At 37.7% G+C, this 25,972-nt stretch overlaps 1 protein-coding gene and 1 long non-coding RNA gene across 4 annotated transcripts in view; one reads left to right on the top strand and one right to left on the bottom strand.

Moving 5' to 3' along the window:
- Positions 1-22,593, top strand: part of LOC146482979 (uncharacterized) — a 31,424-nt gene extending 8,831 nt beyond the window's left edge. For all 3 annotated transcript variants that reach the window (XM_085106597.1, XM_085106596.1, XM_085106595.1), the window contains 22 exons: positions 6,293-6,394; positions 6,858-7,250; positions 7,670-7,927; positions 8,530-8,805; positions 9,639-9,923; positions 10,295-10,576; positions 10,977-11,258; positions 11,959-12,261; positions 12,697-12,744; positions 13,075-13,134; positions 13,885-14,016; positions 15,126-15,183; positions 15,456-15,507; positions 15,728-16,223; positions 16,592-16,699; positions 16,997-17,184; positions 17,657-17,779; positions 18,133-18,203; positions 18,835-18,875; positions 20,496-20,592; positions 21,322-21,421; positions 21,992-22,593. In XM_085106597.1, coding sequence (XP_084962723.1) covers positions 6,325-6,394; positions 6,858-7,250; positions 7,670-7,927; positions 8,530-8,805; positions 9,639-9,923; positions 10,295-10,576; positions 10,977-11,258; positions 11,959-12,261; positions 12,697-12,744; positions 13,075-13,134; positions 13,885-14,016; positions 15,126-15,183; positions 15,456-15,507; positions 15,728-16,223; positions 16,592-16,699; positions 16,997-17,184; positions 17,657-17,779; positions 18,133-18,203; positions 18,835-18,875; positions 20,496-20,592; positions 21,322-21,421; positions 21,992-22,051 — 3,783 coding nt within the window. In that variant the 5' untranslated portion in view covers positions 6,293-6,324 and the 3' untranslated portion in view covers positions 22,052-22,593. The remainder of the gene's footprint in view (positions 1-6,292; positions 6,395-6,857; positions 7,251-7,669; positions 7,928-8,529; positions 8,806-9,638; positions 9,924-10,294; positions 10,577-10,976; positions 11,259-11,958; positions 12,262-12,696; positions 12,745-13,074; positions 13,135-13,884; positions 14,017-15,125; positions 15,184-15,455; positions 15,508-15,727; positions 16,224-16,591; positions 16,700-16,996; positions 17,185-17,656; positions 17,780-18,132; positions 18,204-18,834; positions 18,876-20,495; positions 20,593-21,321; positions 21,422-21,991) is intronic.
- Positions 1-25,972, bottom strand: part of LOC146482978 (uncharacterized) — a 57,120-nt gene that overhangs the window by 25,599 nt on the left and 5,549 nt on the right. Inside the window, exon 2 of the long non-coding RNA XR_014864019.1 lies at positions 19,480-19,694. This is a non-coding gene — a long non-coding RNA (uncharacterized LOC146482978). The remainder of the gene's footprint in view (positions 1-19,479; positions 19,695-25,972) is intronic.

The following is a 25,972-nucleotide window of genomic DNA, read 5'->3' as shown; positions in this document are numbered from 1 at the left end:
GTCACGGATTTTTTTTTAAGAGTTTCGCCCATTGGATCTTTATTTGCTAACAACCAACACAAAAAATTGCAAAAAAGAGACAAATAGAAGTACAACCTGATACAGAAAACAAATAGTTACGCACAAAAACCTTTTCTGCTTGGCACCCTCCAGCGATATGAACGGTAGTTCCTTACTTTCTTACATACTTAGTGGCAACGCCTTAAACCCAGCTGGGTCCAGTTGTTCAAAGAGCAGACAACTATATTTTAACCGTGAGGTTAGATCACTAACTATCGGCTAAACTGTATATTACTTAGAGTACATGCACCATCTTCGCCGGATAGATGTACGTTCTTTACGTTTCCGCCGGTAACCGGCATCTCGACCGACTTGAAGATGATCTTCATCTTAATCACATTTTTATATGTCCAAATGTTTGAATAAAATAACCTAAACGTTTCTTGTTTGTAACTGTAAAATTTGTAAAATTTTGTAAAAAGTTTGTGAAATGTACTATCTACCGGTACCACTGTTTTGCGCTTGATATTCCGTGCTTCGTGCTTCGTCTGATGACAGTTCTGCTTTCCGGTATCTTATATTTCCGTGTTTTTGGCCTTCACCGACTGTGAATGTACGTGTGCATATCTTGGCGTTTTTTCCTATAACAGCTCGAGATCATCCACCGAGGGCTTCGTCACGAACCATAACAGCAGCTTCCTTAACGTACAAACTGAGCTTTGAATTGAAATGTGCCTAAAAAGGAAAGAATGATGACCCTTTAGGATTCCATATACAAACTCAAAATTACTGAGAACCACCTTGTACAGCAAAAAAAAAAAAAAAAAAAATGGATCAACAAAGGAAGGTACTGCTCAGTAGCTTTGAACTGAATGGTGGACCATGCAGTAATATGCATGGAACTAGCTGTACAATCACACAGGGTTTACAAGGTCGTCCATTTGCCTTACCAGTGTGTTAAGACAAGCTCAAGAAATTTGCCATTTATGGCAAGATCTTGTAAGCATAAAGACGGTGCTTCCTATATAGCTAATACTGAAGTATTTTTGCGCGGTTTATTAGTATACGGTAAAAGCAAATCTTAGCGTGAGCTTTTAAAATCCAAAGGGAAAATTGAAGCAACAATAAATCTCAGAGGTCTTAAAATAGCAATGCATGGCATTTCTTTTCCAAATAGAAGCTTAATCATCTCTGAATAATGCGTGGCTATCCTAATTTACTTTTCGAATTCCAAAAGCCCTTTCCAAGATCTTCTATTTCCGCGTCGTTATAAACCACGCAAAACACTCGAGATGAGCAGAACGAATGCGCAGTAGAAAAAGGCGGCACTATCCTTGAGAGCAATTAGTCCCTTTTTCACTTTGCCTTCGAGAACTACGCTTAATTTTGGATTTTCAGTCATTTAGCCGTGAAAATCATCTTTATCGATATGTCACACTGGAGTGTCATAAATCGTTCGACCATCCGCCCCTCTATCCCCCTGTGTAATGTTGCATAGCGCAAGGAACGCGACATATTTTACAGCGCGTTTACGTTTCTAAACAACATTCACAGCGCAAGGAACGCGACATATTTTACATCTCGTTTAAGTTTCTAAACAACATTGAATGAAGGGAGGGATACGCGATGAAGGCGAAAGTGTAACAACACATTGTTACTGGTGGCAGTTCCAAGAAAATTCTTATGGACAAATTTCTTAACCGGACAGTGAAATATGGTACTCTTTCTCTACTTCCAGAAAGCAAAAACGTAACCTTATGAACGAGGATGAAGGGCGGCAATGATCACAAGTGGTACAAACTAAAACTGTACAATTAAGAATAATAGGGGAATATGCGTGCATATTAACTTCGTAGCGTCCTTTTAAACTCGCAATTAAGTCATCAAGTAGTCTCAAATTCTGGTCTTGTGTAGTGTACGGTGATTAATAAGCAAAAAGGTGCGTTTAATTCGTTGGTGCGGGTACTGAAGGAAGCCTGCAATTCTCGGAAATCGTTTAGGGGGAAGGGAGATTTACCCCTCGGAATTTTTGGTAGGGCACGGTCCTCCAAACGCTGACCCTATTCAGACCAAAATATGTAATTTTCCGCGATACTCTTTTTCAGACAGAAAGCTAAATCGCGTTTACAGTTGTACATCACCGACTGCTAGGAAATTGTATTCCCTCCAGCATGCTCCAGGCCAGAACACCACGGTTTTAAAGAACTCAAGAGTTGATGAATTCTTCTCTAGTTAGTGTGTGCTCAAGACTCACTCACTAGGTTGTGAAACACTGATTTCACATATGCAGACCAGAAATTTGAACTCTAAACCCAGAAAATTTATTTAACAGATTAGTTTAGTAAGCCAAACAATGCCGGACTTACATCCTCGTATGACGCAGCAGATGTTTGTTACGTTAATAAATCTTATTTTTCTTTTAACTCTATCCCTGGTGATTCCTCGCGGAGTTAAAATGTGGCTTTAAGCTTTAAGTCTTTGGGTAAAACTCTTATAGTTGCGAACAATTCAATTTAGTTCACTGCCAGTGTCAGGGAGCAGTAAAATGCTTAAAATACTGATATCAAATTTCACTTCTGCATGTCTCATGCGGTATACTGCCGCCAAAGTCAAATAAAAGGACATATTCGGTTTTTAAAACGTGGCTTTCTTTCAATACGTAGACACTTTGAGACGGCTTGCATTGCTTGTCGTTCTTGCATTTCATGCATTGTCTGTTTTCCCTTTAACCTCTTCCTTTCTAATGCGGCTTTAATCATTTAGGCTGTAGACATACAATCCTCGAGTACTAAGACCCCGGATAAGACCATTCACATGAAAGCTATTGAGCTATCATCTTTCTGTGGTATCATTTACCATGTCTGTCTTTCTAAAGAGTGACGAAATTTAAGCAATAGAGTACTTTTCAGCGGATAAGTGTGGGGTCCACCCTGGAATGTTCAACTGACCTCTTTCATACGTCATAGGTTAAATGAGCAAAAAAAAAAAACTTTCTGCACGTGCGTTGTATATTTTGGCAGATTCCTCTCCCGCCCTCTTCAATAATAACGTCAAGTCACCAAATTGAATGTTTTATGGAGAACGTGAGCACACGACGGTAAATTTCTCATTCTCCTTCCCGTATCAACTTAGTTCCCGGATGATTCACCCACATTGTACGAGTTGAACGAGGAAGAACAACGCGAAGTAGCTCAAATATCCTGAATTTCAGTATATTTTCAAGTTGACGTTGTCATCGCCGTTGCTAAGTTCTCCATGTATCGCCACCTCGGTCCGACGTGCCTCGGTTTTGTGCTAAAAAATAAGGGGGCGGGTGTGGGGGTGGGGGGAGGGCCACTCCACTAGTCCGTTTATTACGCTCTATATGGTGGTTCTAACTAGATGGAATTCCTTTGACTATAATGTCGATTTAAGTGAACATATTCAGTGTTCGTCAGAATTAGTTTCTTTCCATTTGCCCTGTTTCTGTCACTGCAAATAATCCTACGTGCACGCCCCAGTAGTGCTGCGTCGGATTTCACAGTATTAATTATAAACCCTTTCATGGCAGAAATAATCACCTTTCAGAACTAAGCTTTACTGTTTTATACAGAAATTGCATATCACGAATGCTTAGTTGATCTTCCTGGTGCATCAGAACTCAAATTTCATTTTTTTATACATTTATAAGAATATGCTGGAAAGGTTGATTTTACTCCTTTGAATATTATAAGGATATTTTCATTGAATGACCAAAATGTCTGTTTCATAGAACTCAATCTTGACAGTTTCCCTTTGACCTTTTTCCCCGAAAAGACAAAGTTCGAGTCCCTGCGAATAAACTCCAATTACTGAAGTGTCGCCATTCAAATGAACGCTGCTGAACAGAATCTTTCTGCGGTGGTTCTATCATGATAAAACAAGGTGATTCTAACTTTTTAAGGTGCGTTCGATTGACCCTATTCCCGAATAGGAATACATACAACGATGACAAGAAATCCCGTCATGAAAGGTTTTAGGAGTTACTGGAGTACCAGACGGCTCTTAAATTCTCATGCGTCAGCGATAGTTTGCAGAATTGGCCTAAATTTAACAGCTATTCCGTGATAAGGTCAATCGAACGCAACTTTATACATAAAACAAGGTGATCCTAACTTCGTAGTCTGTGGATGAAATCTTTAAAGGAGCTCTGTTACGGAGATTTTGCTGTATGCTGGTCAAAACTCCTCACTGAATGTTTGTGAGTACCTCTTTTCTAACATGAAATTACTCTTGGAGCACCGGGAGGAAACTAGTCAAAACTTCTCAAATATTTGACTAAGAATCTCTCTTCTCACATGAAATTACTCTTAGATCACCGGGAGGGAGAAATATGAAATGATTTGTCCGAGGAAGAATAAACTGTTATCAGGGTTTTTTTTTCTTTTTTTACCAATTTTCCAACATACTCAAAAGCAATTTAAATGATTGACGCAATCATTTCCATCCTACCTACCGCAGCCAAATATGAATGATACTAGTTTCTTTCTGTGCACTAACAGGGTTTATGTCAACACAGGTGAACCATTATTTTAACATTTACGTCCATACAAATGTTTTTTGGCCGTTCAAATTGGCACTAAAAGAAAGTTACACCGCTCTTTAAGTGTGGCAAAATGAAGGCTGTTAAGAGGAAATGAAGGCTATTAAGCATTATTCTTTTAACTCTTAAGTTTGCTGTTGAAATCTTGACATCTGGTTGATGAGCAGAACGTACTCGTAGTGATGTCTGCACGTACTTTGAGTCTCTACATGAATTTTCGAAGTGTGCATTGTATAGATAAATTTTGATTTGATTTGAAACATTTTTGTTTGTAGGAGCAACCCACTTTTTAAAACAAAAACATTATTAAGCTCGAAACATCGCCTTCAAACACGACTTAAACTTTGGAAAATCTCCTTAGAAACACAACAGAACTTTATTTTTTCGTTGTCTTATTGAACTGTGTTGTGAATGTTCTAGGAGAGTTATTATGGTTATTTTAGTCTCCGCATCAGTGTCGTGATGTTGGGCTGTTCAATTGCCATTGTTGACAATTTTTTCTTGGATTGCTTCTGTATCAGCTACTCCAAACTTTATCCCACTAATAAAATAATTTAATCGCCATTCCATGTGCCAATAGAAATTGATATTAAGCAACATTTTCGTGTGATGAAGTTTGTGTTTCAGTTTTTTTCCAAAAATAAAATTTAAAGAAATTCTCATAGTTTTACTCTGGCAGTTCATGAACGAAAATTTCAGTCATTGAAAGAAAATTGGGTTGTTCACTCGCCCTTTTCCCAATTTTTTTTTCTGGTCAAAAATAGTCCTAATTGCTGAGGGTAGATTGCTTCAGCTGCTAAAAATTTATCCCACTAACGAAATAATTTAATCGCCTTTCATGTGTCAGTTGTGTCTTTGAATAGAAAGCTATTAAGCAAGACTTTCGTGTGATGAAGTTTGTGTTTTAGTTTATTTCAAAAATTGTTTTAAAGAAATTCTCGTATATTTACTTTCGCCTTCATTAACGGAAATTGCATTGACCGAAGAAAATTGGTCGTTAAAACTTCCACCTTGGGTTTCTCACTCGCCATTTTCCCCAATTTTTTTCTACTCAAAAATAGTCCCTAGTGCTGAAGACAGGATCGTTTCAGCTTCTCCAAACTTTATCCCACTAATGAAATAATGTAGCACTTTGTGTCTTTGAATAGAAAGCTTCAAACTCCATCACACTTTTTTCCAAAAAGAAAATTTGAAAAAAATCTTTTCTATTTACTTTGGCATTTATTAAAAAATTGCACAGCACAACGCTTTTTTTAAATTGGGTAAGCGACTTATAACTTGAAATAGTGCCATTCTATCGGTTTAAGCAGCCTCCTTTTCAGTTTTAAGAAGGACAAACGTCTGTTAACGAGTGTTTATCATATTCTTCAGTGGGGTTTGGTAGACAGTTTGTAACTCTCAGGTCACCAGTATTAAATATTTTGTCGCCATGGCTTCTAAATGTTATCAATTTGGAGGGTTCTATATATGCTTCCAGATTCGTTTGAAGGTGCCTGCTGCTAACATTTCCAGATCCAACGAATTTCATGTCATCTGGGCCGATAAGAACACTTTAAAAGTGGGTTTTGAAGGTAGACGGAGGACAACAGATAGCGGAATAAAATATCATTAAACATTGCAGTGGATCTCCCAAAACAGCAGCCAACCGTATTCGGACACCCTTACCATACACCAATAGACACAAATTGTGACACAATCGAAATTAACTTTGTTTCTTTTTCCTTCGTGCAGCGTGACGTTTGAATCATCGAACTAAAAGCAAGATGCAGTTTCTCCTAGCAGCGACAGTTTTTACTTCCTGCTGTCTTCTTCAGTTCAAAGTCACTGTGGGACGTAAGTGCATTATTTTGCTCTTAGTAAAATGTTTCCGATATATCCATTGCCTTTTCCCATATCTTTAAAAGTATCAAAAAGAAAGGTTTTATTTGGAAACAATTTTATCTCGCACGTTCACTGATGTTTTTATCCTGACTTAACATTGAGGTGTCGTCATGGTTTTTTGACAGTGAACTGTCAATACCTACAACACTGAAAACAGTTGTGACATGACTTCAATTGCGGTACCCACTGTAATCGTTGCTAACTTTCATTCCGCGAAACAACATATTTGTGACGGAATTACCATCGACATTATCAGATCACTTTTGTTCATTTGTTCAGTACTACGCGAGACTACCAAACAATATTTTTCTGACGGATTTACCATTAACATTACCCGCGTATCTGTGGTTAACACAAGTTTCTCAAAGTGTAGTGACTCTTGCCTTAGCTGTTTTCCTTTGCTATTGCCTTTCAGAGCACGCTAATACAAAATTCACCGTAGTACCTCCACCCACAGTAATTGGGATCCTGGGCTCCGACGTGTCTTTCCACTGGAATTTTTCATTTGGAGACTGGAACGACTGGTCAACCTTTGAACAGATCTATTGGGGGCAGACAGACAACAACGACAGAATAAGAAACAAATACCTAACAGTTAAAAAGGATGAAAGCATTGAATTTAATGACAAACTTCCGTCATCTTTAAAGTCCAGGCTGAATGTTACTAAAACTATCAACCAACACGGATGCAGTGTGCATTTTGTGTTACAAAATCTGACCTGGTCAGACGGAGATCATACGTACGGCTGCACAGCGATAGTTTATGGTGACGAATTTAAGAAAGGACCTATAAGAATCAACATTCAAGGTAAGGCTCACTTCAGATTATTGTTTGTTTTCTCCTTAGAACAAGACAACAAATGCTTAGTTAATTGCTAATAAATTGTGAACAACAAACAAAACTAACAAACAGACAAAACGACGACAACCATTGTCACATAGTCTTCATCTGAATCGGATCGGTAACACATAGGGTTCATCCACAGACTCAAAAAGTGGAAGCACCTTGCACAGCACTAATACACTGCACAACAGGAAAGTTTCTTTGCAGGACAAGACAATGAACGGTACTACCACAGCCTGAAGTACCGCTTGATATCTTTCATGTAAATAGCCACATTTAAACAAACCTATGTATACACACATGGCGACACCAAGCCAAGAGCGAAAATAACAGATTTTGAAATTTTAATGTGATTGTTTATTTTACCAACTGCCGCTTTACAGTTCCACCCAAAATTATCAGACGATCAAGTGCGACTGTAGACAAAGAAGATGGTGAAGATGTGAAATTACTATGTAACGCAAGTGGTGACCCTAAACCGTTCATAAGATGGACAAAGGATGGGAAACTACTGCAGAGCAGCAACACGACGGAATTTCTGATTTCGAAGATTGAACGCAAGGATGGTGGTAGCTATGTTTGCACAGCATCAAACCCAGCCGGATCAGCGTTTTACAGCGTTTTTGTGAAAGTTGTACGATGTAAGTGATAGCTTTATGGAGGCCTTTTGAAGAGAACTAGATTGATGACTAGCTGGATTGCGCTCAGTCGATGACTCATTTTCTTTTAACGTCATCAGGAAGAGAAATGTAGACGCAAATTGCACTTATGAAGTCTGAATATGTAGGGGAACAGGAACCTTCGTGATGGGAATTTAAATATTTGTCATAATATTATTCTAACTAAAGTACTTTGCGGGTATGAGCATTTCTGCATGATTGACTGCTAACTGAAGACGAATTGACACTACCGTCACTGCCTTTTTCTTTGCTTTTGGTCGTTTTCCTTAGGAGTAGAACGAGTCATTTCCGTGGGTAAGCTAGTGTTATACAGGCGGATCTTCTTTTAACTGACATATCCAGCTTCATCACCAAACATAAATGATGAAACTTGCTTCAAACAAATACACTCCATAAATTGAAAGAGCTTAGCAAAGGCAGAACGTGGCGGCACCAACCGAAAAGATACGATAAGCAGGTATCTCAGACCGTCTATCACAGAAAAGTGAGAGTACTTAAACTTGACTGTATAGCTATTCATTCCGGCTCAAGGTTAATCCTGTAACTTTGTCTCATTTTTTTAGATCGACCCTACATCGACACGATTGCGTCTTCAAATCCCATGATAAAATCCTGGTTGACCCACGTGACCAGTTTAAAATGCGTTGTGGATGCAAATCCCGCTGCGAATTTCAGATGGTTCAAAGACGGCCGACTAATCTCAAGCGGTATCGTCACGACGCATGGCTTAAGCACATTGACGATAACGCCTAGTACTGCGGGCGACTTTGGTCGTTACTCGTGCAAAGCTACAAATGTCAAGGGAACAGCGTGGCATAATGTTACAGTGGAACAACTTTGTAAGTTAATAAGTCAAATACTCGACCATGCGTGCGTGCTGTAAGATGATTTTTTTTCTCATCCTTAATTTCATGTAAGGTACAAAACAGACAACGCTTTACGTGGAAAATCAAGAACAGAAAGAGCATTAACGAAAAAAAACCTTTTAATTCTTTTACCAAAGCGATGATTTCTTCAGAAAGGCGAAGTACTTTTAGCCCTTTTGCTCCCAGGAGTGATCAATGTGTAATTTCTCCTCACATTATGAATACATTGTCAACCAGAGAGGTGATGAGAATAAATAAAATCATCAACTAGGTGATATTGGTTGATGGAATACCAAATTCTGTGAACTAACTTTAAAAATAAATGTATGGCAGTCAGTTAGGAGAATTAACATTCAGATCATGGGAGTGAAAGGGTTAAAAGACTTAAGAGATGCAGTGGGCATTTTTAGATGAGAGAGATGCAATGGCTATTTATAGCTTTTACGAATTCAAAATATCTTTTTCTCTTGTAAAAAGGCAAATATCAAAGAAATATGATAGATCATACCTAACACAATACTCCAGTTCTCCCTGAACACGACAAAAATAACTTTTAATGGTAAATCTTTCGTCTTTAAATTACACTGTGCAGTAGCGTTGTGACTGCCATTGACTGTGAGTGTGATGGACTATCGCGTAGGATTTTTGCTGCAGAAGCTGGAGTTCAGCGCGAAGGGGTTGGGGTTGGGGAAAGCTGTGAGTAACTAGGCCTGCGAAAACCTTGCCTTTTCCATGTAAAGGTTGATTGTCTATTGATCGATCTGCCAAAAACCAAACATAATTGCCAATTTTCTTTCATGTTTCAGTTCCTCCTGGCCCACCCGTAATAAAAGAATTAACATCAGACTTCCTGTCCATCAGTGCAACCTGGAACAGGTCACGTGACGACGGAGGAAGCCCCATATTGGCTTACAGGATAACATTACTCGATGCGAATAAAAAAGAGCAACAAATGCAAAGTGGAATAAAACAGAACAAATACACTTTTCAAAATTTAAAGCATAACAGAACTTATACTATACTTTTACAAGCAGGAAATATTGTTGGTTATGGCAAACCAGCAAACGTCAGTGTTTCGACGTTGCAAGCAGGTAAAGCAATTATTCAGGGGTTTTGCATTTCAGTGAGTAGTTCCGTTATTGACATTCATTCAATCGTTAGTTCATGCATCCATCCATTCATTTTCTCAGCTGTTATTATGAATTATTTCAAATCAATTTGTTCCTGTTCTACTTTGGTCATTCTTTTATTCGCTTTCATTTACAACAAGTGTAATTTTAAGCCTTTAAATCAAAAAGTTCTATTTCATCATTCGTTTAACATTTTGCCACATTTTATTTCTACGACAACGCTAACACAAAGCAGAAATGACAAGAAAACCATTTGATTACCTGGTAATTAAAAGAGTGTAATTGTTCCTTTCCTGTTAGAGAGACCAGCAGCTTTATTTTTATTTTTGCAGATCCTCCAAGAGTTCTCTCCGTTACCGCGGTACCAAGTTTAATGGCAGTTAACATATCATGGAATTCAACGAATAACAATACGGGAGTCAAAATCCTCAATTACAGAGTGCTTCTCATAGACACTGTCACACAACAACAGCAAGAATTTACGGGAATAAACGTTTCAAAACTGTACATAGCAAACTTGACGCACAACCGAACATATGTTGTAAATGTACAAGCAAGGAGTGAAGATGGCTACGGTTGGTTTAAGAGACAAAGCTTCACAACGCTCGAAGCAGGTCAGAGAATGTTTTACTGCTAATTTTACCACGTGCTTAAGCTAGACCGTTTAAACAAAGATAATGATAAAATTCGGACTGTTTCCCTGTGCGGTTTCAATTTTTCGAAAAGGTTCACTAACTTGGACCACTCACATGTCTTTTTTTTTTGTTTTGTTTTGTTTGTTTGTTTGTTTGTTTGTTTTGTTAAAGACAGAACATTGTTGTGTTAAGTATGCAGCTAGTACCTTTTACCCTCGATGTGAAGACGAGAGCGTTGGGAGGAAGCACTATGCGCAAGTCGGTTCAGTTCCCACTTTCCCCACTCCCCCAATGGAACTACGGAGCTCGCGTTAGTTCCATGATATCTAATTTTTTCATTGCTGAACCACGCTGACTTCAAATTTTCCTCTTTTTTCAGATCCTCCTGGTCCGCCTACTATGAAGGTTCTTCCACGTACATTCGCGTTAGAATTAACCTGGAATTCTTCGGTTCAAGATATCAACAATATCAAAATACTAGACTACAGAATAAAAGTTTTAGATGGAGCTATTGTCAAACAGGAGTTTCCCGCAATAACAGGGACGTCCTTCACTATCGAGAAATTAGCCAGAAATAGAACTTACGTTATTGAGATACAGGCAAGAAACGAGGTTGGTTACGGAGAAACTGCGAAGACCACTGCAACAACTCTTTTAGTTGGTAAGATGTTCTTTTATATTGTCGCCACTTGCGCGTTAACTTATTGACCTTATCCTCAGCCTGTTCAATTAAAAACTTCTATACAAGTCAGGAACAAACAACCACAAGTACAAAATATAGTGAAGTGACTCCACCCTTAAGCAGAGCGAATAATAAATCAATCACCCTACTGTCAAATAATTTGTGGTGTATAAAACCACTTAGAGATCTTGAAGTATTCCCAATAATGTAGAAGAGAACTTTTTCATGGCGGGATACATGGTTGTATTTATAAAAAGAAGTATTACCACCAGTAAACCTCATACATCATATGAGGAGGGCAGGGGTGGTGCAGTGGTGAGAGCACTCGCTTCCCACCAGTGTGGCTCGGGTTTGATTCCTGGAGAGGACGTTGAGTTTGTTGTTGCTTCTCGTCCTTCTTCTCCGGGTACTTCGGTTTTCTCCCCTCCACAAAAACCAAATTTTTCAAATTTCAATTCGACCTGGAAGGGGCGGTCACCTTTGAACGAGTTCCTAGAGAGAACTTTGGTGCTCCATAGGTAAGAAAATTAAATTATTTTGCATTTTAGGATAACAGTTTTCATATCAGTACATTACACCAATAACTGAGTTTGAATGAACTTTCGCTCGGCGGAACTTTGAGTCAGGTTTTCAGAGTTTAAGCTAGTTAAATGAAGCCAATTCCTTTTGTTTTTAACAGGTTTACCTGATGCACCCAGGATAAAAAACATCACTGTGGATGGTAAACGATGCTCACTGCAATGGGCAAGACCATACAATGGTGAAAGTCCTGTCGAGGTCTATACAGTATCCGTTTGGAAATTACCAGCTGGAAATGGTTCAAAGGAGACGCCAATTACCTGGAACACAACAGAGACGAGGTACACTTTGGTGGATTTACAATGGAACCAGAACTACACAACAGCTGTCTCAGCGTGGAACAAATACGGCCAAAGCTTCTATGGCGTGGAAAGACATTTTAGAACCGCAAAATTTCCTGTTGGTAAGCACGGTTTATGTTCCGCTTTGTTCAAAATTTAGGCTATAATAAATGAATCGGAACTGGCATTACAAACGGCCGATAAACTAACACTGGCACAACTTGGTAAACAGAGACAATAACCCGCTCAAGTTGTCGAAAGTCAGTCCTTACTAAGCAATAGTCTTACAGGGACTGCCATCTCACAGATGATTCCACCAAGGTCTTAACTTTTTGCTTCGATACCATTATCACATTCCAAACAGGTCCTATAACGAAATACTCACCGCTTTCGACGAGATTAAGACTTTGTACAATCAAGACCAAGGAAGTGATATCATTCCTTTAACAACAGGAAAAATTTAGTGGATTGGAAAACCAATTTCTACAAACTGCGTTATTTTCGAGTAAAAAAGCTATTACATTTTATTTTAATTTTACTTTTATTTGTTTTAACAGCAACAGTTGGGACTGAAGTGTTTGTACCATCCCCTTATATGACAGAAGGTAAGCATCATGAAACAAGTTAGGAGAGAAATTTTACAGATAATATAAGAAAGAAATATATCAATTTGATTCAGAGGATTGTTTAAATTAAGAAGCAGAATGTAAAAACTTGACTAGCCAATGGTTTTGTTTGTTTTTATCGCTCATAGCCAGTTTGAATGGAGAACAATATGTGTGCGGTTATCCTTCATATACTGTTCTTATCTTTTAGTCTGCTTCTCCCAATTTGACATTGCAAAAAAAAAATTACTATTTTAGAAAGAGAGAGACAGGATGAAAATTACTTCAGGTAATTTAAAAATCTAATGAATTGTTGTTTTTATTCCTCAGAGATAAGCTCAACAAAGGACTCCGAAACCTACCGGACGAAGTACCCAACTGTCGCACAAGGTACGACAGGGCCACTGAAAGCACACATAATAACATGACAGATAGACAAGAATGAATTACTATAGAACAAAAACATGTTGAACTTTCGTTTTGTAACAATAATCATTTCAAGAAGAGAATCGACCAAAGTTTACCCCGCGCGTTTTCAAGTGGCTATTGTATAAGGTCTTACCAAGGGTAATGATACTACAATTTACTTTATCCGTTGAACAGCATATATAATAAACAGCAACAAAGAATTGATCGAAATGGTCACGCCTTGAAATTCCGTCCATAGACTCCAGGTTAGAGCCACCTTGTACAGTATAAAAACGGCCGTACTAAAAAGTACTGCTCAGCAGCTTTCCTTTGAAAAGTCACACTTATGGAATTCATCCAGACTCAAAAGTTAAGAACCACCTTGTACAGCATAATAAACAGTACCACAGGGAAGTACTGCTCAGTAGCTTTCATTTAAATGGTCACACTTTAGGATTTCATCCACAGACTCAAAGAATAGAATCACCTGGTACAGCATAATAAACAGCACCACAGGAAAGTGCTGCTCGGTAGCTTTCATTTGAATGGTCAAACTTTAGGATTCCATCCACAGACTCAAAAGTTAGAACCACCTCACACAGCATAATAAACAGCACCACAGGAAAGTACTGCTCAGTAGTTTTCATTTGAATTATTCTAGTTTAGAGTTGAGATAAATCGTAAGCTTCTTTTAAATTTATATTATCTCATTTCTTTAATTTCTTAAATCAGGTGCTAATAAAGAGAAGGGAGAGAAGGGACCTACTAGAAACAGCTTCACTTATCTCGCCCCACTGTGGGTTGTTGTTATGGCCTTTGCAATTCCAGCTGTTGTGTTTATGCTTTGGAAATTCACGCAAAAGAGTAAGTGAAGGTTTTCCGTTCTACTTCTGCTTTTACTAACAAGATTCTACACTGCGAGTTTTATATTACATCTCTTTCAATTAGCCTATGAACCATTTGACGCATTTGACGATACGGATGAAACTGAGCTCCTTTACTTTTTTTAGGCTTTAGTATCATCTTAATTTTAAAGTTGCTTGATTTTCTCAGTATGATCTTTCTGTCGTATAGCATTCATCCGCAGTTCACATATTCATAAATGATCTTTTCATGCTATCACCTGGATTTCATCAAAGGCTGATATAAGGTGAACCCGAAAAAAAAAAAAATTAAAAGAAAAAGAAAAGATATTCGAGACTATGAGCCCTTCATCCCACCCTAACGCTCCAACAGTCAGCTCTCGAATCTCTCTAGGTAGTTAAATTACCTTATTAACTCAGATAAAACCAAATATGCCTACTCCCCCACCTATGCACCACCACAGTTTAGAAACTAACCTCGTCCTCTATTTCAATTCAAGGAATGCCCATCTTCCAATAGACCCTTTTCCAAAATGGCGGCAGAAAATTCAAACAAGTTAGAATGAAAACGTATACCAGCACTAGAAAGAGCACTTTTACTTTAGTAACCCTGCAAAATTTCAGCATACCAGGTGTAATATCAGCTGAGAAAATGTAAGCTTAAAAATGAAAAATTTACAGACGTTTGTATGACTGGGGGTATGACGTATACCCCCAGTCATACAAACGTCTGTAAATTTGTCAAATTTCATCTTACATTTCTTAAGCTGACATAACACCTAATATGCTGAAACTTTGTAAGGTTACTAAAGTAAAGGTGCTCTTTCTAGTGCTAGTATCAATTTTAACTCAATATAATCTGTTGCCGCCATTTTGAAGAAGGGTCTATTCGCTTGAAAGCTCAGTTGTTTAATGCGGCGCACCTGTCAATCACAGGTTTAAGAATAAGAGTCCAGTTCAGGTTCGCATCTTTTCAAACTTCAAAGAGATGTTTTAAAGTTGCTAGAGTAACTACAAGGATCGATCTTTGACTCTAAAAGCTCAGTGATCTTTTACCTTTCAACTTTTGTATGTGATACATAGGAGTGATGATAATTTTTTTTTTTTCAGTTATACTTGTGCACGTTTGTAAGAGGCGACCGCGATCTACAAGACGCAGGCAGCACAAGTGAGTACATACTAGTTTTTCTATCGAACGGTGATGACTAAGACCATATAAAAGGCTGTTTTGTCACGATCAGAACCTTGGGTTTCTAATTTTGCAGCATTCTATTGCTCCAAATTCAAAATAATTCTTCAGCAGTTATATGGACCCTTCTCCTTCCCCTCTTTCCAATAGGAGATCTCTAAGAGACCAAAGTTCCCAGTTTTTTTTTTCTGATTTATGATTCCCAGCAAGGATTTTGACTGATTTTATCGCTCGTTACATTCTTTTTTTAGCAGAGACAGTGAATCCTCAGCAACCACACTTTGTGACGTGAACGAAAGAACGGTACGTAACTAGTTTAATAGCAATCATCGTATGTTATGAGCGTTTGTTCAAAACGGAGTAACACAAAAGTACTGACTTGAAAGCAAAGAAATGCATTTTGAAGAAAAACCGACTGCATGCGAAAATTCCCTTTAAAAACAAACTGAAAGACACGCTCAGCAGCTGTTCAGGATATCCCTTAGTCATGACAACGTTTAATCACTTTTCTTTCAATTTACAGATCACAAATCACTACGAAACCATAACAGAGATTTTAGAGATGCACTACAACCACGGTTGCACCACAGAGGATGGGAAAGGTTTTGAAAATGAAAAGCTAAGTTCTCTCCCCGGATACAACGTGTACAACCACTTGTATGAGACACCTTTGGGCTCTGGTTTAAACTTGCAGCAAACCCCGAAAAAGACGAAAGACATCGAGCAGATTAAGCCAGATAAACTGGGTCAAAAAGAGTTGAAATCTGGACTTGGAATGTTTCCCAACAATGTATATTCTCACCTCATTCACGGCGATTCATTGAATAACAGACAATATGGCATAAATGGAACTGTTACTGTTAGACCTAAAAGCCAGTGGGAAATCTCTCGAGACAGGCTTAAACTCGAAAAGACCATAGGCAGTGGGGAGTTTGGAGTTGTTAAGAAGGGTCTCGCCTTGAATGTTAACAGGAGCGGAGGCTGGGTACGCGTTGCAGTGAAAACTTTAAATGACAACGGTAAGTTAGTGTCATGATACACATTCCATTTTAAGTTTGATCCTAATCGAAAATCTTGGCGTCAAAAGCACGCAACTACTTGTTATTTTGCAGTGGAAGGCAAAAAAAAAAAAAAAAAAAAGCAGGATTTATTGCCAACTATCAAATTGTTTTTTCCGGCCTATTTACCACGTCCACAGAGGTATCTCAGGAAATAGTATCTGTCATCAAATGTGCTGCCATTTTTTTGTATATGTAGATTTTTGTATAAGTCATATTATTTCTTCGGCGAACCAACCATTATAAATTACAAAGTGATGTGAAGACTATCATTAATAAACTCTAAAGCATGAATTATTATGACATTGGAAAACATATTTCATTTACAGGAGAAGCGAATGAGCTACGCAAAGTTCTGCTGTCTGAACTTGAAGTGATGAAGAACCTTTCGCCCCATAAACACGTGGTACAGTTATTGGCCTGCATAACTGAATCAGGTATGACAAAGAAATTATAAATCATTAATAATCCCTTATTTTCAATTAGCCGTTTTCTTCTTCAGTTCTCTGCTGTTGTCTTTTGTACAGTTCTAATTTTTGACATTTGTTTTTCCATGCAACTGTAAATCGTTTCAAACTCGAAACCAAATGATGTATCACTACTTTACAGCAATAAGTTGATCGAATTTAAATTAATATATCCAAGTTTGCGCACCTCCTCCCCCCACAAAAAAAAAACTATCGAAGAGAGGATTCATCACAGTGCTTTTCATTTATTATTTTTTTTTTTTGTAGAGCCTGTCTGCGTAATCACAGAGTTCGCGCCTTATGGAGACTTGCTGGGGTTTTTGAGAAAGAAGCGCGGCTTACAAGATGGTTACTACAGCATAGACCACCTCCCAAGAAAAAGCCTTACGTCCCAACAATTGATGCAGTTTGCGTCGGATATCGCTGATGGAATGGCTTACCTGAGCTCACAAAAGGTTTGTTAAATGTATCAATTGGAGACGACATGTAGGCATAATAAATCAGGAAAATGCCCAAAATACAAGTTTCACTTAACGGCAAAAACAACGGTAAATAATGCCATTATTTTTGTTCCTATTTTATCACTTTTCACGAGTATCATTTTGGCCCGGTAACAACAGAGTTTCTGTTTAGTCCGTGAGATATAGGAATAACTTATATGTATCAACGGTTCTTAATGAGCACACTATCACCCCATACTATTTTATAACGATCATGAGAGTTTATGATAACAAGTTGTTACATCATCTTTCACTCTAATACTGGATTTGCATTTTCCTTTTCATTTCAAAGTCACTATTAATACTGTGATTTCAGAATACTATAAAAGGGAGTGTACTGGAACCCTTTACAGTGTGGCACTGTATGAATGCTTTCTCAGTGCAAATTTAATGTAGAGTTAAAAGCAGTTTGTTTACAATTTTCTAGATTATTCACCGTGACTTAGCGGCTAGGAATGTACTGCTGGGCGAAAATCTAACGTGTAAAGTAACAGACTTCGGAATGGCACGAGACATCCGCGGACAGGACTTGTACCAGAAAAATACTGGGGTAAGAGTTAGTGTTTAACACTTTGAAATCATATTATTTAATGTTTTCATAGACAACATTTTTTCTGTAAATCTGTGCGGTAAGAGTTAAAGTACCCAATGACGCAATTGCAACAGCCATTACCAGTAGAAAGTTCAGTCGATATAGAGATCCCATTCAACCAGTTCAAAAGATTAACTTTGATCGATTTATCTTAGTACCAGTGACCAATTGCTAGTCATATCTATAGCATTACATTGTTAGCAAGTTACTGATTGTTAACACACAAGCCGAAAAATGTGATAGAAGGGTAGCTACGGGATAGTTGAGTACGCAATCCACCAAATAATTTTGGTGATCTTTTTTTGTTTCAGGGTCGTCTACCTGTGAAGTGGACAGCTCTCGAAGCCTTGCTACATGGACGTTACACTACCAAAAGTGACGTGTAAGTTTCAACATTTTCATGCGCGTATTAATACATAGAATTCGTCATTTAGCTTATTAATATAGGCAATCATGATTAACTTTTAGGTAGGGCTTCTGCGAAGAATGCACTTTCAGAAAAACCTTATGCTCCTTGTCAGTGTTTAAGATTACTGACACTGTATTGAGTTGGAATGAAGAAAAAATGAAGAAAAGGAGTCGCTCACTTTCCATAGGGGATGGGGATGGTGCGATTATATCCTTTCAACTGTAATTTTTACTCCCCCTCCCCTAGAATCCCGCTTTTTATGGTTGATGTCCCCCCACTTAGACGGAAAGGAAACTTAAATCACATTACTATTAATAGACTCGAAATAGTTTCAGTGACCACCAAACCACCTGACTCCTCTTCATTTTTCATTTTTCTATCAATCTTGGTGATCCCTCCTTATAACCACCCCCCCCACCACCCACATTTACTAAATAAAAGCAGTTCCTCGGTCGGCTCAACGGAACTAAAGTCCCAGATGGAAGTGGAATGGCATGGAAATCATGCCCAAGTCGACCAGTCGGATACTCAAACATCAGAACGGTTAATTATAGAAGACAAGTGAGCAGAAAATACTAAATATCCTTTTTTTTTAAATTGCCAGGTGGAGCTTTGGTGTGGTGCTGTTTGAGATTGTTACCATTGGTAAGTGAATTGGGGATTGCCTATGAAAGACTTGGTAAAGACAAGAATTGACTTGCTTAAGAAATACAGTCGATTTGCCATGATCTCTCGGATATACAGAGAGCAACCATTTCTTCACATGCACAAGAAAGAATCGATTATTTTCCGAAAACGCTCAATGCACCTTTATCAGTCGTCGTAGACATTCGAAAATCGGCCGAAAATTTTCGACGTTTCGACTATCTTCGGAAAAAGTCCGGGGCACCTTATTGAAAGATGAGTAGTGACCTTGAAAGACGTAATTAAAGCGCAACACTCAAGCTGGCAGAGAGCTTATATTATTCAATTACCATTCGTAAGTTGAAATTTCAGCATTTTATATTTCTCGATTGACACAATCGACCAGTTTTCCTCGATTCTAGTGATCGGCATTTAAAAGGAATTTCAAAGTTTAAGAAAATCCCTATTTTTGGCCATTTTTCAACGACAACGGACAATTTAGACCTGTTTTAGACTGACCAAAGCGTGCATTACTGATCTTAACACTTAATCTGATTTTCAAAATAACTATTCAGGCGATAACTTTGTAAGGTTTACGAACAAAAAACTGTCAAAAAGATCATACCTTCGTCGGCTCGTCGAGCCCCTCCATTAATTCCTCGACTCTCTCACCACTAAATTCCGGCTTCTTTACTTCCACCACGCATTTCTTCTCGACGAAAAGTAGCCAGTATTCTTATCCAATAATTTTTCCTTTGTCCTATATTGAGAGGAGTTTCTGTCGACAACAATCTTCTACGTGTGGGGAAGTCATCCGTTTGCGCGTTGTCTACATCACGTCTACAACAGCAAATGTTTTAAAAAATGCACGTCAAGCACCATTAAGTCCAAAGTCCAGTGGCGGGTTTTGATGCGTTTCGGCATGCACAGAATATTATTTTTGTTTTCTTTGTTTTGTGGATCACGCGTAAGTTTAAAACGGAAGTTTGAAATCAAAAGAATGTTGAACTTTGGAGCTTCCAAAATAATCCCACCAGCCACGTCATTCTTTGGGCCTCCTTGCTCATACCAACAACATACGTCTTGAATTTCTCGGCTTTTTCGCGATTTGGATAAAACCGCAAACAATTTATCTCCTTGTGGTCGCTTTGTAGCTGAAACAAAGATCAATAACGAAAACACGCAATGAAAACACCAGCATTTTATCAACTTTCGAGCAATACTTTTGTCAATTTTTTTTTCCGTTCAATGTTTTCATTTTTTTTTATAAGCTTTTCCGTGTGTTTTGAGGTCAAACACCTTTGGAAGTGAAAGTATTCTTAACTCATAGTCATCAGTATGTGATTTCTTCTTAGAATGCCACCACTTGATCAAACGAAAAAGGTCATGAGAATAGGTGATATGATCACTTCGATAAAAGATAAAATGTCTTAATCTATAAAGAAATTCTCCCCATCTTTTACCATAAGATTTAGGGAAAAGTGAAGAGAATACGATTGTTGATAGTGGCACTTATAGCTTGAAACTGATCCAAAGGAAATCGCCTAAAATTTTCCAGAGAACACTGATGCAAGGTCAATGTAAAGAAAACTGCCATTTATCAGGTTTCTTAGCTAATAGAGATATTTTTTTTTTCTAAAGGTGGCAGTCCTTACCCTGGCATGGAAGTATTGGAGCTGATAGACAAGTTGGAATTTGGTTACAGGATGGAAAAACCGAGACATGTAGCTGATGAAGTGTGAGTAAAGTTTGTACATTCCTCTGTTTATTACACGGATAACATAGTGTGATACCCGTGGTGCACGTCCTTTTTTTCGTGGGGTTTTATCATTTGTATTTGTTTTATTTATCAGTTCTGCGGGGGAGGAGGGCTTAAAATCAAACTTGAGATGGTATCAGTCACGTTCGGTTAAAAAAAGTACATGTCTGGACCTTGACCGGCAAACGAATTATCGCACGCCCTAATTAACTCTGAAGTCAACCTTAGAGGGCGCTCATCTTGCATTTTCATATTCCAATCACAAGGAAAGATCAGTGAGATGCAATAACTGACACAACAACTATTTCTTATAAACCTTTTGTCTTGCCTTTTGACTTATTTACGAAAGACGATAGTTCTTAAATTCTATAGTTTCTGTATACGAAAATTTTTTTTCAGCACGAGAATGTCCGGATTGTAGATTTGGCGAGTAAGTTTTGAATAATTGAAAAGGGAAGGTTTACCATTCAAAAACAACAACAGCAACAACAAATATTTTTCAGTTCCCTCAAACTCTCTCTATTGGTTCAGTCAGCTCATGTGAGAACAAAGGATGTATTTTCCATTTTCTTTTAAATACCTGGAAGAGCCTTCAAAATATCATATGACGTCATACTATGTCTAAAGGCTGATATCATGAACGGCTAAGCAACTGATCAGAGCTCACGTTACACCATCAAATTAATTTCTAAATTATTTACGTTTCAGGTATGCTCTTATGCTTTCATGTTGGGATGTAGACCCGGATAAGCGACCAACATTTTTGCAGCTGTACAGCATTTTAAACAAGCTAGCCAAGGAAAAACAGGTACTAAACGTACATATTTGATTTGCCATCATAATTTACTTACCCTATATAGTGTTGGCCATTTTTAGATGTTATTACTGAATATCAGCGTTCGACATACAAGCGAGGAAAACCGGATCATTAGAAATTGTCTTAACCCTTTCGCCTAGTTTGCATGCCTTCTTCCGTGTTCTTATGCTAATTAGTTTGTATTTACAAGTAAAAGGCACAGAGGTTTGTATCAAAACAAAGTCAATTACAGCCTCGTTTCTTTTCAAAGACCAGGTCACTAACCAAACAAATCTCTATGGAGGGTCAGAGCTCCGTTCAAGAATGAACGGAGGGGAAGATAGCTTAATCAGGATATCGATAGTTTAAGGCCGAAGTGTTAAGATTAAACCAACGTCCAGTTCTGTGATCATGATAACTGCCTTTTTGCAGTGTTGCTGTAGTGGGGAAAACATTAACCTCAGAAAATCCTAAAGCCTAATAATCACTTTTGAAGGTTTCGATGATTAGAGGTGAAAGTTTGAGAAATACTACTGTTATAAATTTGAATTTTGAGCATATACATCTCTTTATGTTTTCTAGGGTTGCGTCAACCTCAGAGCGTACGACGGAAGGCTCTACGAGAACTTTACTCCCGCCTAAGAGGACAAAGTTATACTGGAAACGTCATCAAGCTAATATATACAGATGTGCCCGTTATTTAAGTTTGAAAAACAAACTATTTACACGGGCTTGGCAAACTGGATACATACGTTACCGCGATGGAACGGATCTGTGTAAGAAAGTTTAACATGATGAAATAAAGACAGTTGTGGGCCAATGCGGGCTTAAAACAAGTTCACTGTTATTCAAGGGGTGCGTCGGGAGATTTAAACAATGGGGCTCCGATGTTCTCACTTTATAGGGAGATTAAGCATCGCCTTTGTGGAAAACTGCAAATGGCTATTTCCCTTTAACTTTACGTCCAGGCTTCGCATAAGAACAGTGCAAATAATTCTCGCGTTTGTCGCTGACGCGAAACGGTACTCATGCAAGTTCATGCAGAAACGGAAAGCGGAGAACGGCAAACGTAAGATAAAATTACGTTTTTAACTGTATCTGTTGTAAAATAGACATTATAGCTAGCCGTTACGTTTTTTTTTTTATTTTTTTATTTTATCTTGAGAATTACTATTTTCTTTTTACCGTAAAGCACATTTGAATATTTTTTTACATAGAGAAAATTCAACAGCAACTGATCATAGAACCTATGATGTCCTTATTCCATTGATCATAATAATGATAATGATAAACCACGAGAAACTTAGAGTCGTATAATATCCTCACCATTGGACAGCTATATATATATGGGACTACCGAGAAGAATAAAGGTCTTAAAATAAATGGTGCATTACAGCACCTTCACTTAGTTACAAAATAATTGAACATAAAAAAAAAAAAAACTGAGAAATCAACAGAATTCTTGAAAGGTACAACTTTTGACGCGCTATAGTGGAACTGGGGTGATATTTACAACAAATTTGAGCAAAACTTTCTGATTATTGTCGATAAAAAAACGTTTTAGAGTTTTTGATATAAGGGCCAAATTTCCCGTGTTACTTCACTTTAAGCTGAAGATTAAGATAACATATGAACACGAAAAGATATTTGTACACTACGCATATATATTTAATAAACAGTCTCCCCACAAAATGAAAATTGATCTTAAGCATCCTGGTATGTTTGTTCTTCTGTACGATATCGTAAGCCACACTTCTACTGTTTTAAAACCATTTGTTGGTTTGTTTTTTTGTGTGATGGTGGTTGTTATTATATTTAAAAGGGCTACAGATTTGATGTTTTTCAATAAAGTTTATATATATTGACAGTCTTTAATCAATCAGACATATATGCCTGACTCGCTTGATTTAGGTATACAAAAGTTCAGGAACTCATTAATGGTTCGTCGTTCTAGTCTTTCTTATTGGAACTTCTTAATTTAATGAAGCAGTTCAGCTTCTCTTCAGAGAGCCTCGATATCTTAAGCTTTTATCGTCAGCTGTAAATTATTGATACAACTTGGATTTTAGTATGAATAAATGTAAAAATTTGTCTTGGTATGCCCTCTTTTGTTTCTTATATCTTGCCCCTTGGCCATTTAATTAACTGATTAAGCCAGAGCCCGACGGAACTATAGGGATGGCAAAATGCCCAAATCTTACACTCAAAATACAAAAACACGCGCTCAAATTCATTTTTCACAAAAACCGCGCTTTAGCTCAATTTTCTCAAAAATTTCTTTCAAGCAAAATTTCTCAAAAATTAGCGCTCAAGATCGATTTTCTCATAATAATTTCAACCCCATGGCCGAGGCGATCACAGGGTGGTCATTTCTCCAAATTGTACTCAAAGGCACTTTCAAATTCAGTCGTCATAGTCCAACACAGCAACAAAAGAAAAGGCCGATACAATATACTAAATAATAAGCAACTTTATCATTACAAGCCCGTAGTAAGCAACAATGATATGATTACAAACAAACGAGCAAATTATTGATTTTTTTTTTTTTCGCGTGGATAAAAACCGCGGCAAGTTAATCCCAGTGGACCGTCAGTTCGTCAATCACTTGTTTCTTTTTCTCTTTGATCTTCTTCAGTGCTTCGATCATAGTTTCATTATCCTTGAATATTGCTATCGTCTTGTGACGTTTTCCTTCGCTTCTTGTATCATAAAAGAAATATTTATTTATATTGTCACATTTGATTTTAATTCAACCATGTTATGTTCGATTTGATTATTAATATTTGTTTTCCGTTATTTCTGAGTGGAATGCCTGTAAGCTAGCTTTAGGTAGCTAAGTGCATTTCCACTATAAACAAAGCATTTGACATTTTGACATTTCTCTTTCTTTCTCTTCACGGCAGGACCTCCGTGTTTATTTAGAATAACTGCTACCATATTTTGATACACAGTAATCATTGTATTCCTTTTCAACAGTCTGAAGAGCTTTTTTCATCTTTGGATGGTGCATCAATGATCAGTTTTATTTGGTTTTATCTTCGGATCAATCCTTGCTCCGATGTTTGTATACAGCACCCTTGGGATTGGTCTTATATGTTCCAAGAGTCCTTGGAATGGTTGACATGTGGAGTCAATATATATTTTGTCCTCAACCTTTATTTTATAGATCTTGCCTTCCTGATATAACACATTGTGTCTCGCATTGATTTGGTCAAGACAAGGAATTTTTCTTGCGCGATATAAATTGCTTAATGATTTATTGTCCACATGAATGTATTCCAATTTTGTTGTTCAGGCCCCAGTTGCTCAAAGGCCGGATAACTTTATCCGCTGGATAAGGCACTATTCGGGGTCTAAAATATGCTTTACGTTAAACGTTGTCCAAGGTTTTCGTACACTCCCAAACTTAACTGTGGTTAGAGTGTGCACATTCGCTTGTACAAGAGGAAATACTGAAATACTGTTGCACAGATTGAAACTGGATAAAGTTATCCGGCCTTTGAACAACTGAGGCCAGGATAATGCAGTATTAAGTTGTTTTTTATCCATATGGTCTCAACGATTGCAATCATATATATTGTAATGTTCATTTATATCTACACCTTGGTCTTTATAAGCTGTCACGCAGAACGATGGGATGAAACTTTCAGCAAATTCTTTTTCAGAAAACCATTCGGTCATTCATTCTGATCTGACTGCGGAGGAAATCAATGTCTTTTATTGTGAATTCCATTGTGTTGAATATTTCATAATCTTTTAAATTTGTTGTGGCCTATACGGGCATTCCGACAGCTAAAGGGTATGGTTCCTTTTTGCCGTCGTAAACAAATTGAACAGACAATTTCTGCCTTCCTATCCTTTGCGAATCTTATACAACAATCATTAGTTATACCCCGGAGTTATTCTTAGCTTTCTAAAGTTCAAATAGCATATACTCTTATAATAATCACCGATGGGTTCAAAGTGATTTAACACTTTCCCACGTTTCAAGAATGTGGACAGTATTACTATTTTACTAGTGTATCATATCTCAATGTTTCGGAATTGTATTTCAAGGTTATTCTCTGAGGACACATCTCCTTGTAGTCGCAATAAATTTGACTTCCACCTTCAACAGAACTTCACTGGTTTGAATCCCCAAACACACATATTTTAATATTGTAATCAACGAATGCTCTGTATATTTTTGACATCCATTTATTGGGAATCATACGGAACTCAAGAAATACAGTTTGTTTTTCAGACTTTCATTCGCAAAAGTAGGAATCAAATGTATGACATATATCATTTACATTTCCAGAATATTTATTCTTCAATTTGTTTTTGACATTCTCAACGGCTTTATTTGTATAGGCCAGAAGCAATATTTTTTCTTCGTCAATTATCATTTCACCAATTGTGGTTGTTTTCCAAAATCCAGCTACAATCTCAGACAGATGAAATGAAAAATTAAGACCACCCCCCCTCCCCCCCTCCCCCCCCCCCCCCCATTTCAATGATGGAAAAATGGCGCGTTTTGCTTTGCGCGCGAATTCATCATTGATTTTGGGGGGGGGGAAGGGG

The sequence above is a fragment of the Pavona decussata genome, unplaced genomic scaffold (genome assembly GCF_977016875.1).
Source record: "Pavona decussata unplaced genomic scaffold, jaPavDecu1.1 SCAFFOLD_41, whole genome shotgun sequence".
NCBI classification, from domain to species: domain Eukaryota; kingdom Metazoa; phylum Cnidaria; class Anthozoa; order Scleractinia; family Agariciidae; genus Pavona; species Pavona decussata.
This window is presented reverse-complemented; position numbering and strand designations above follow the sequence as displayed.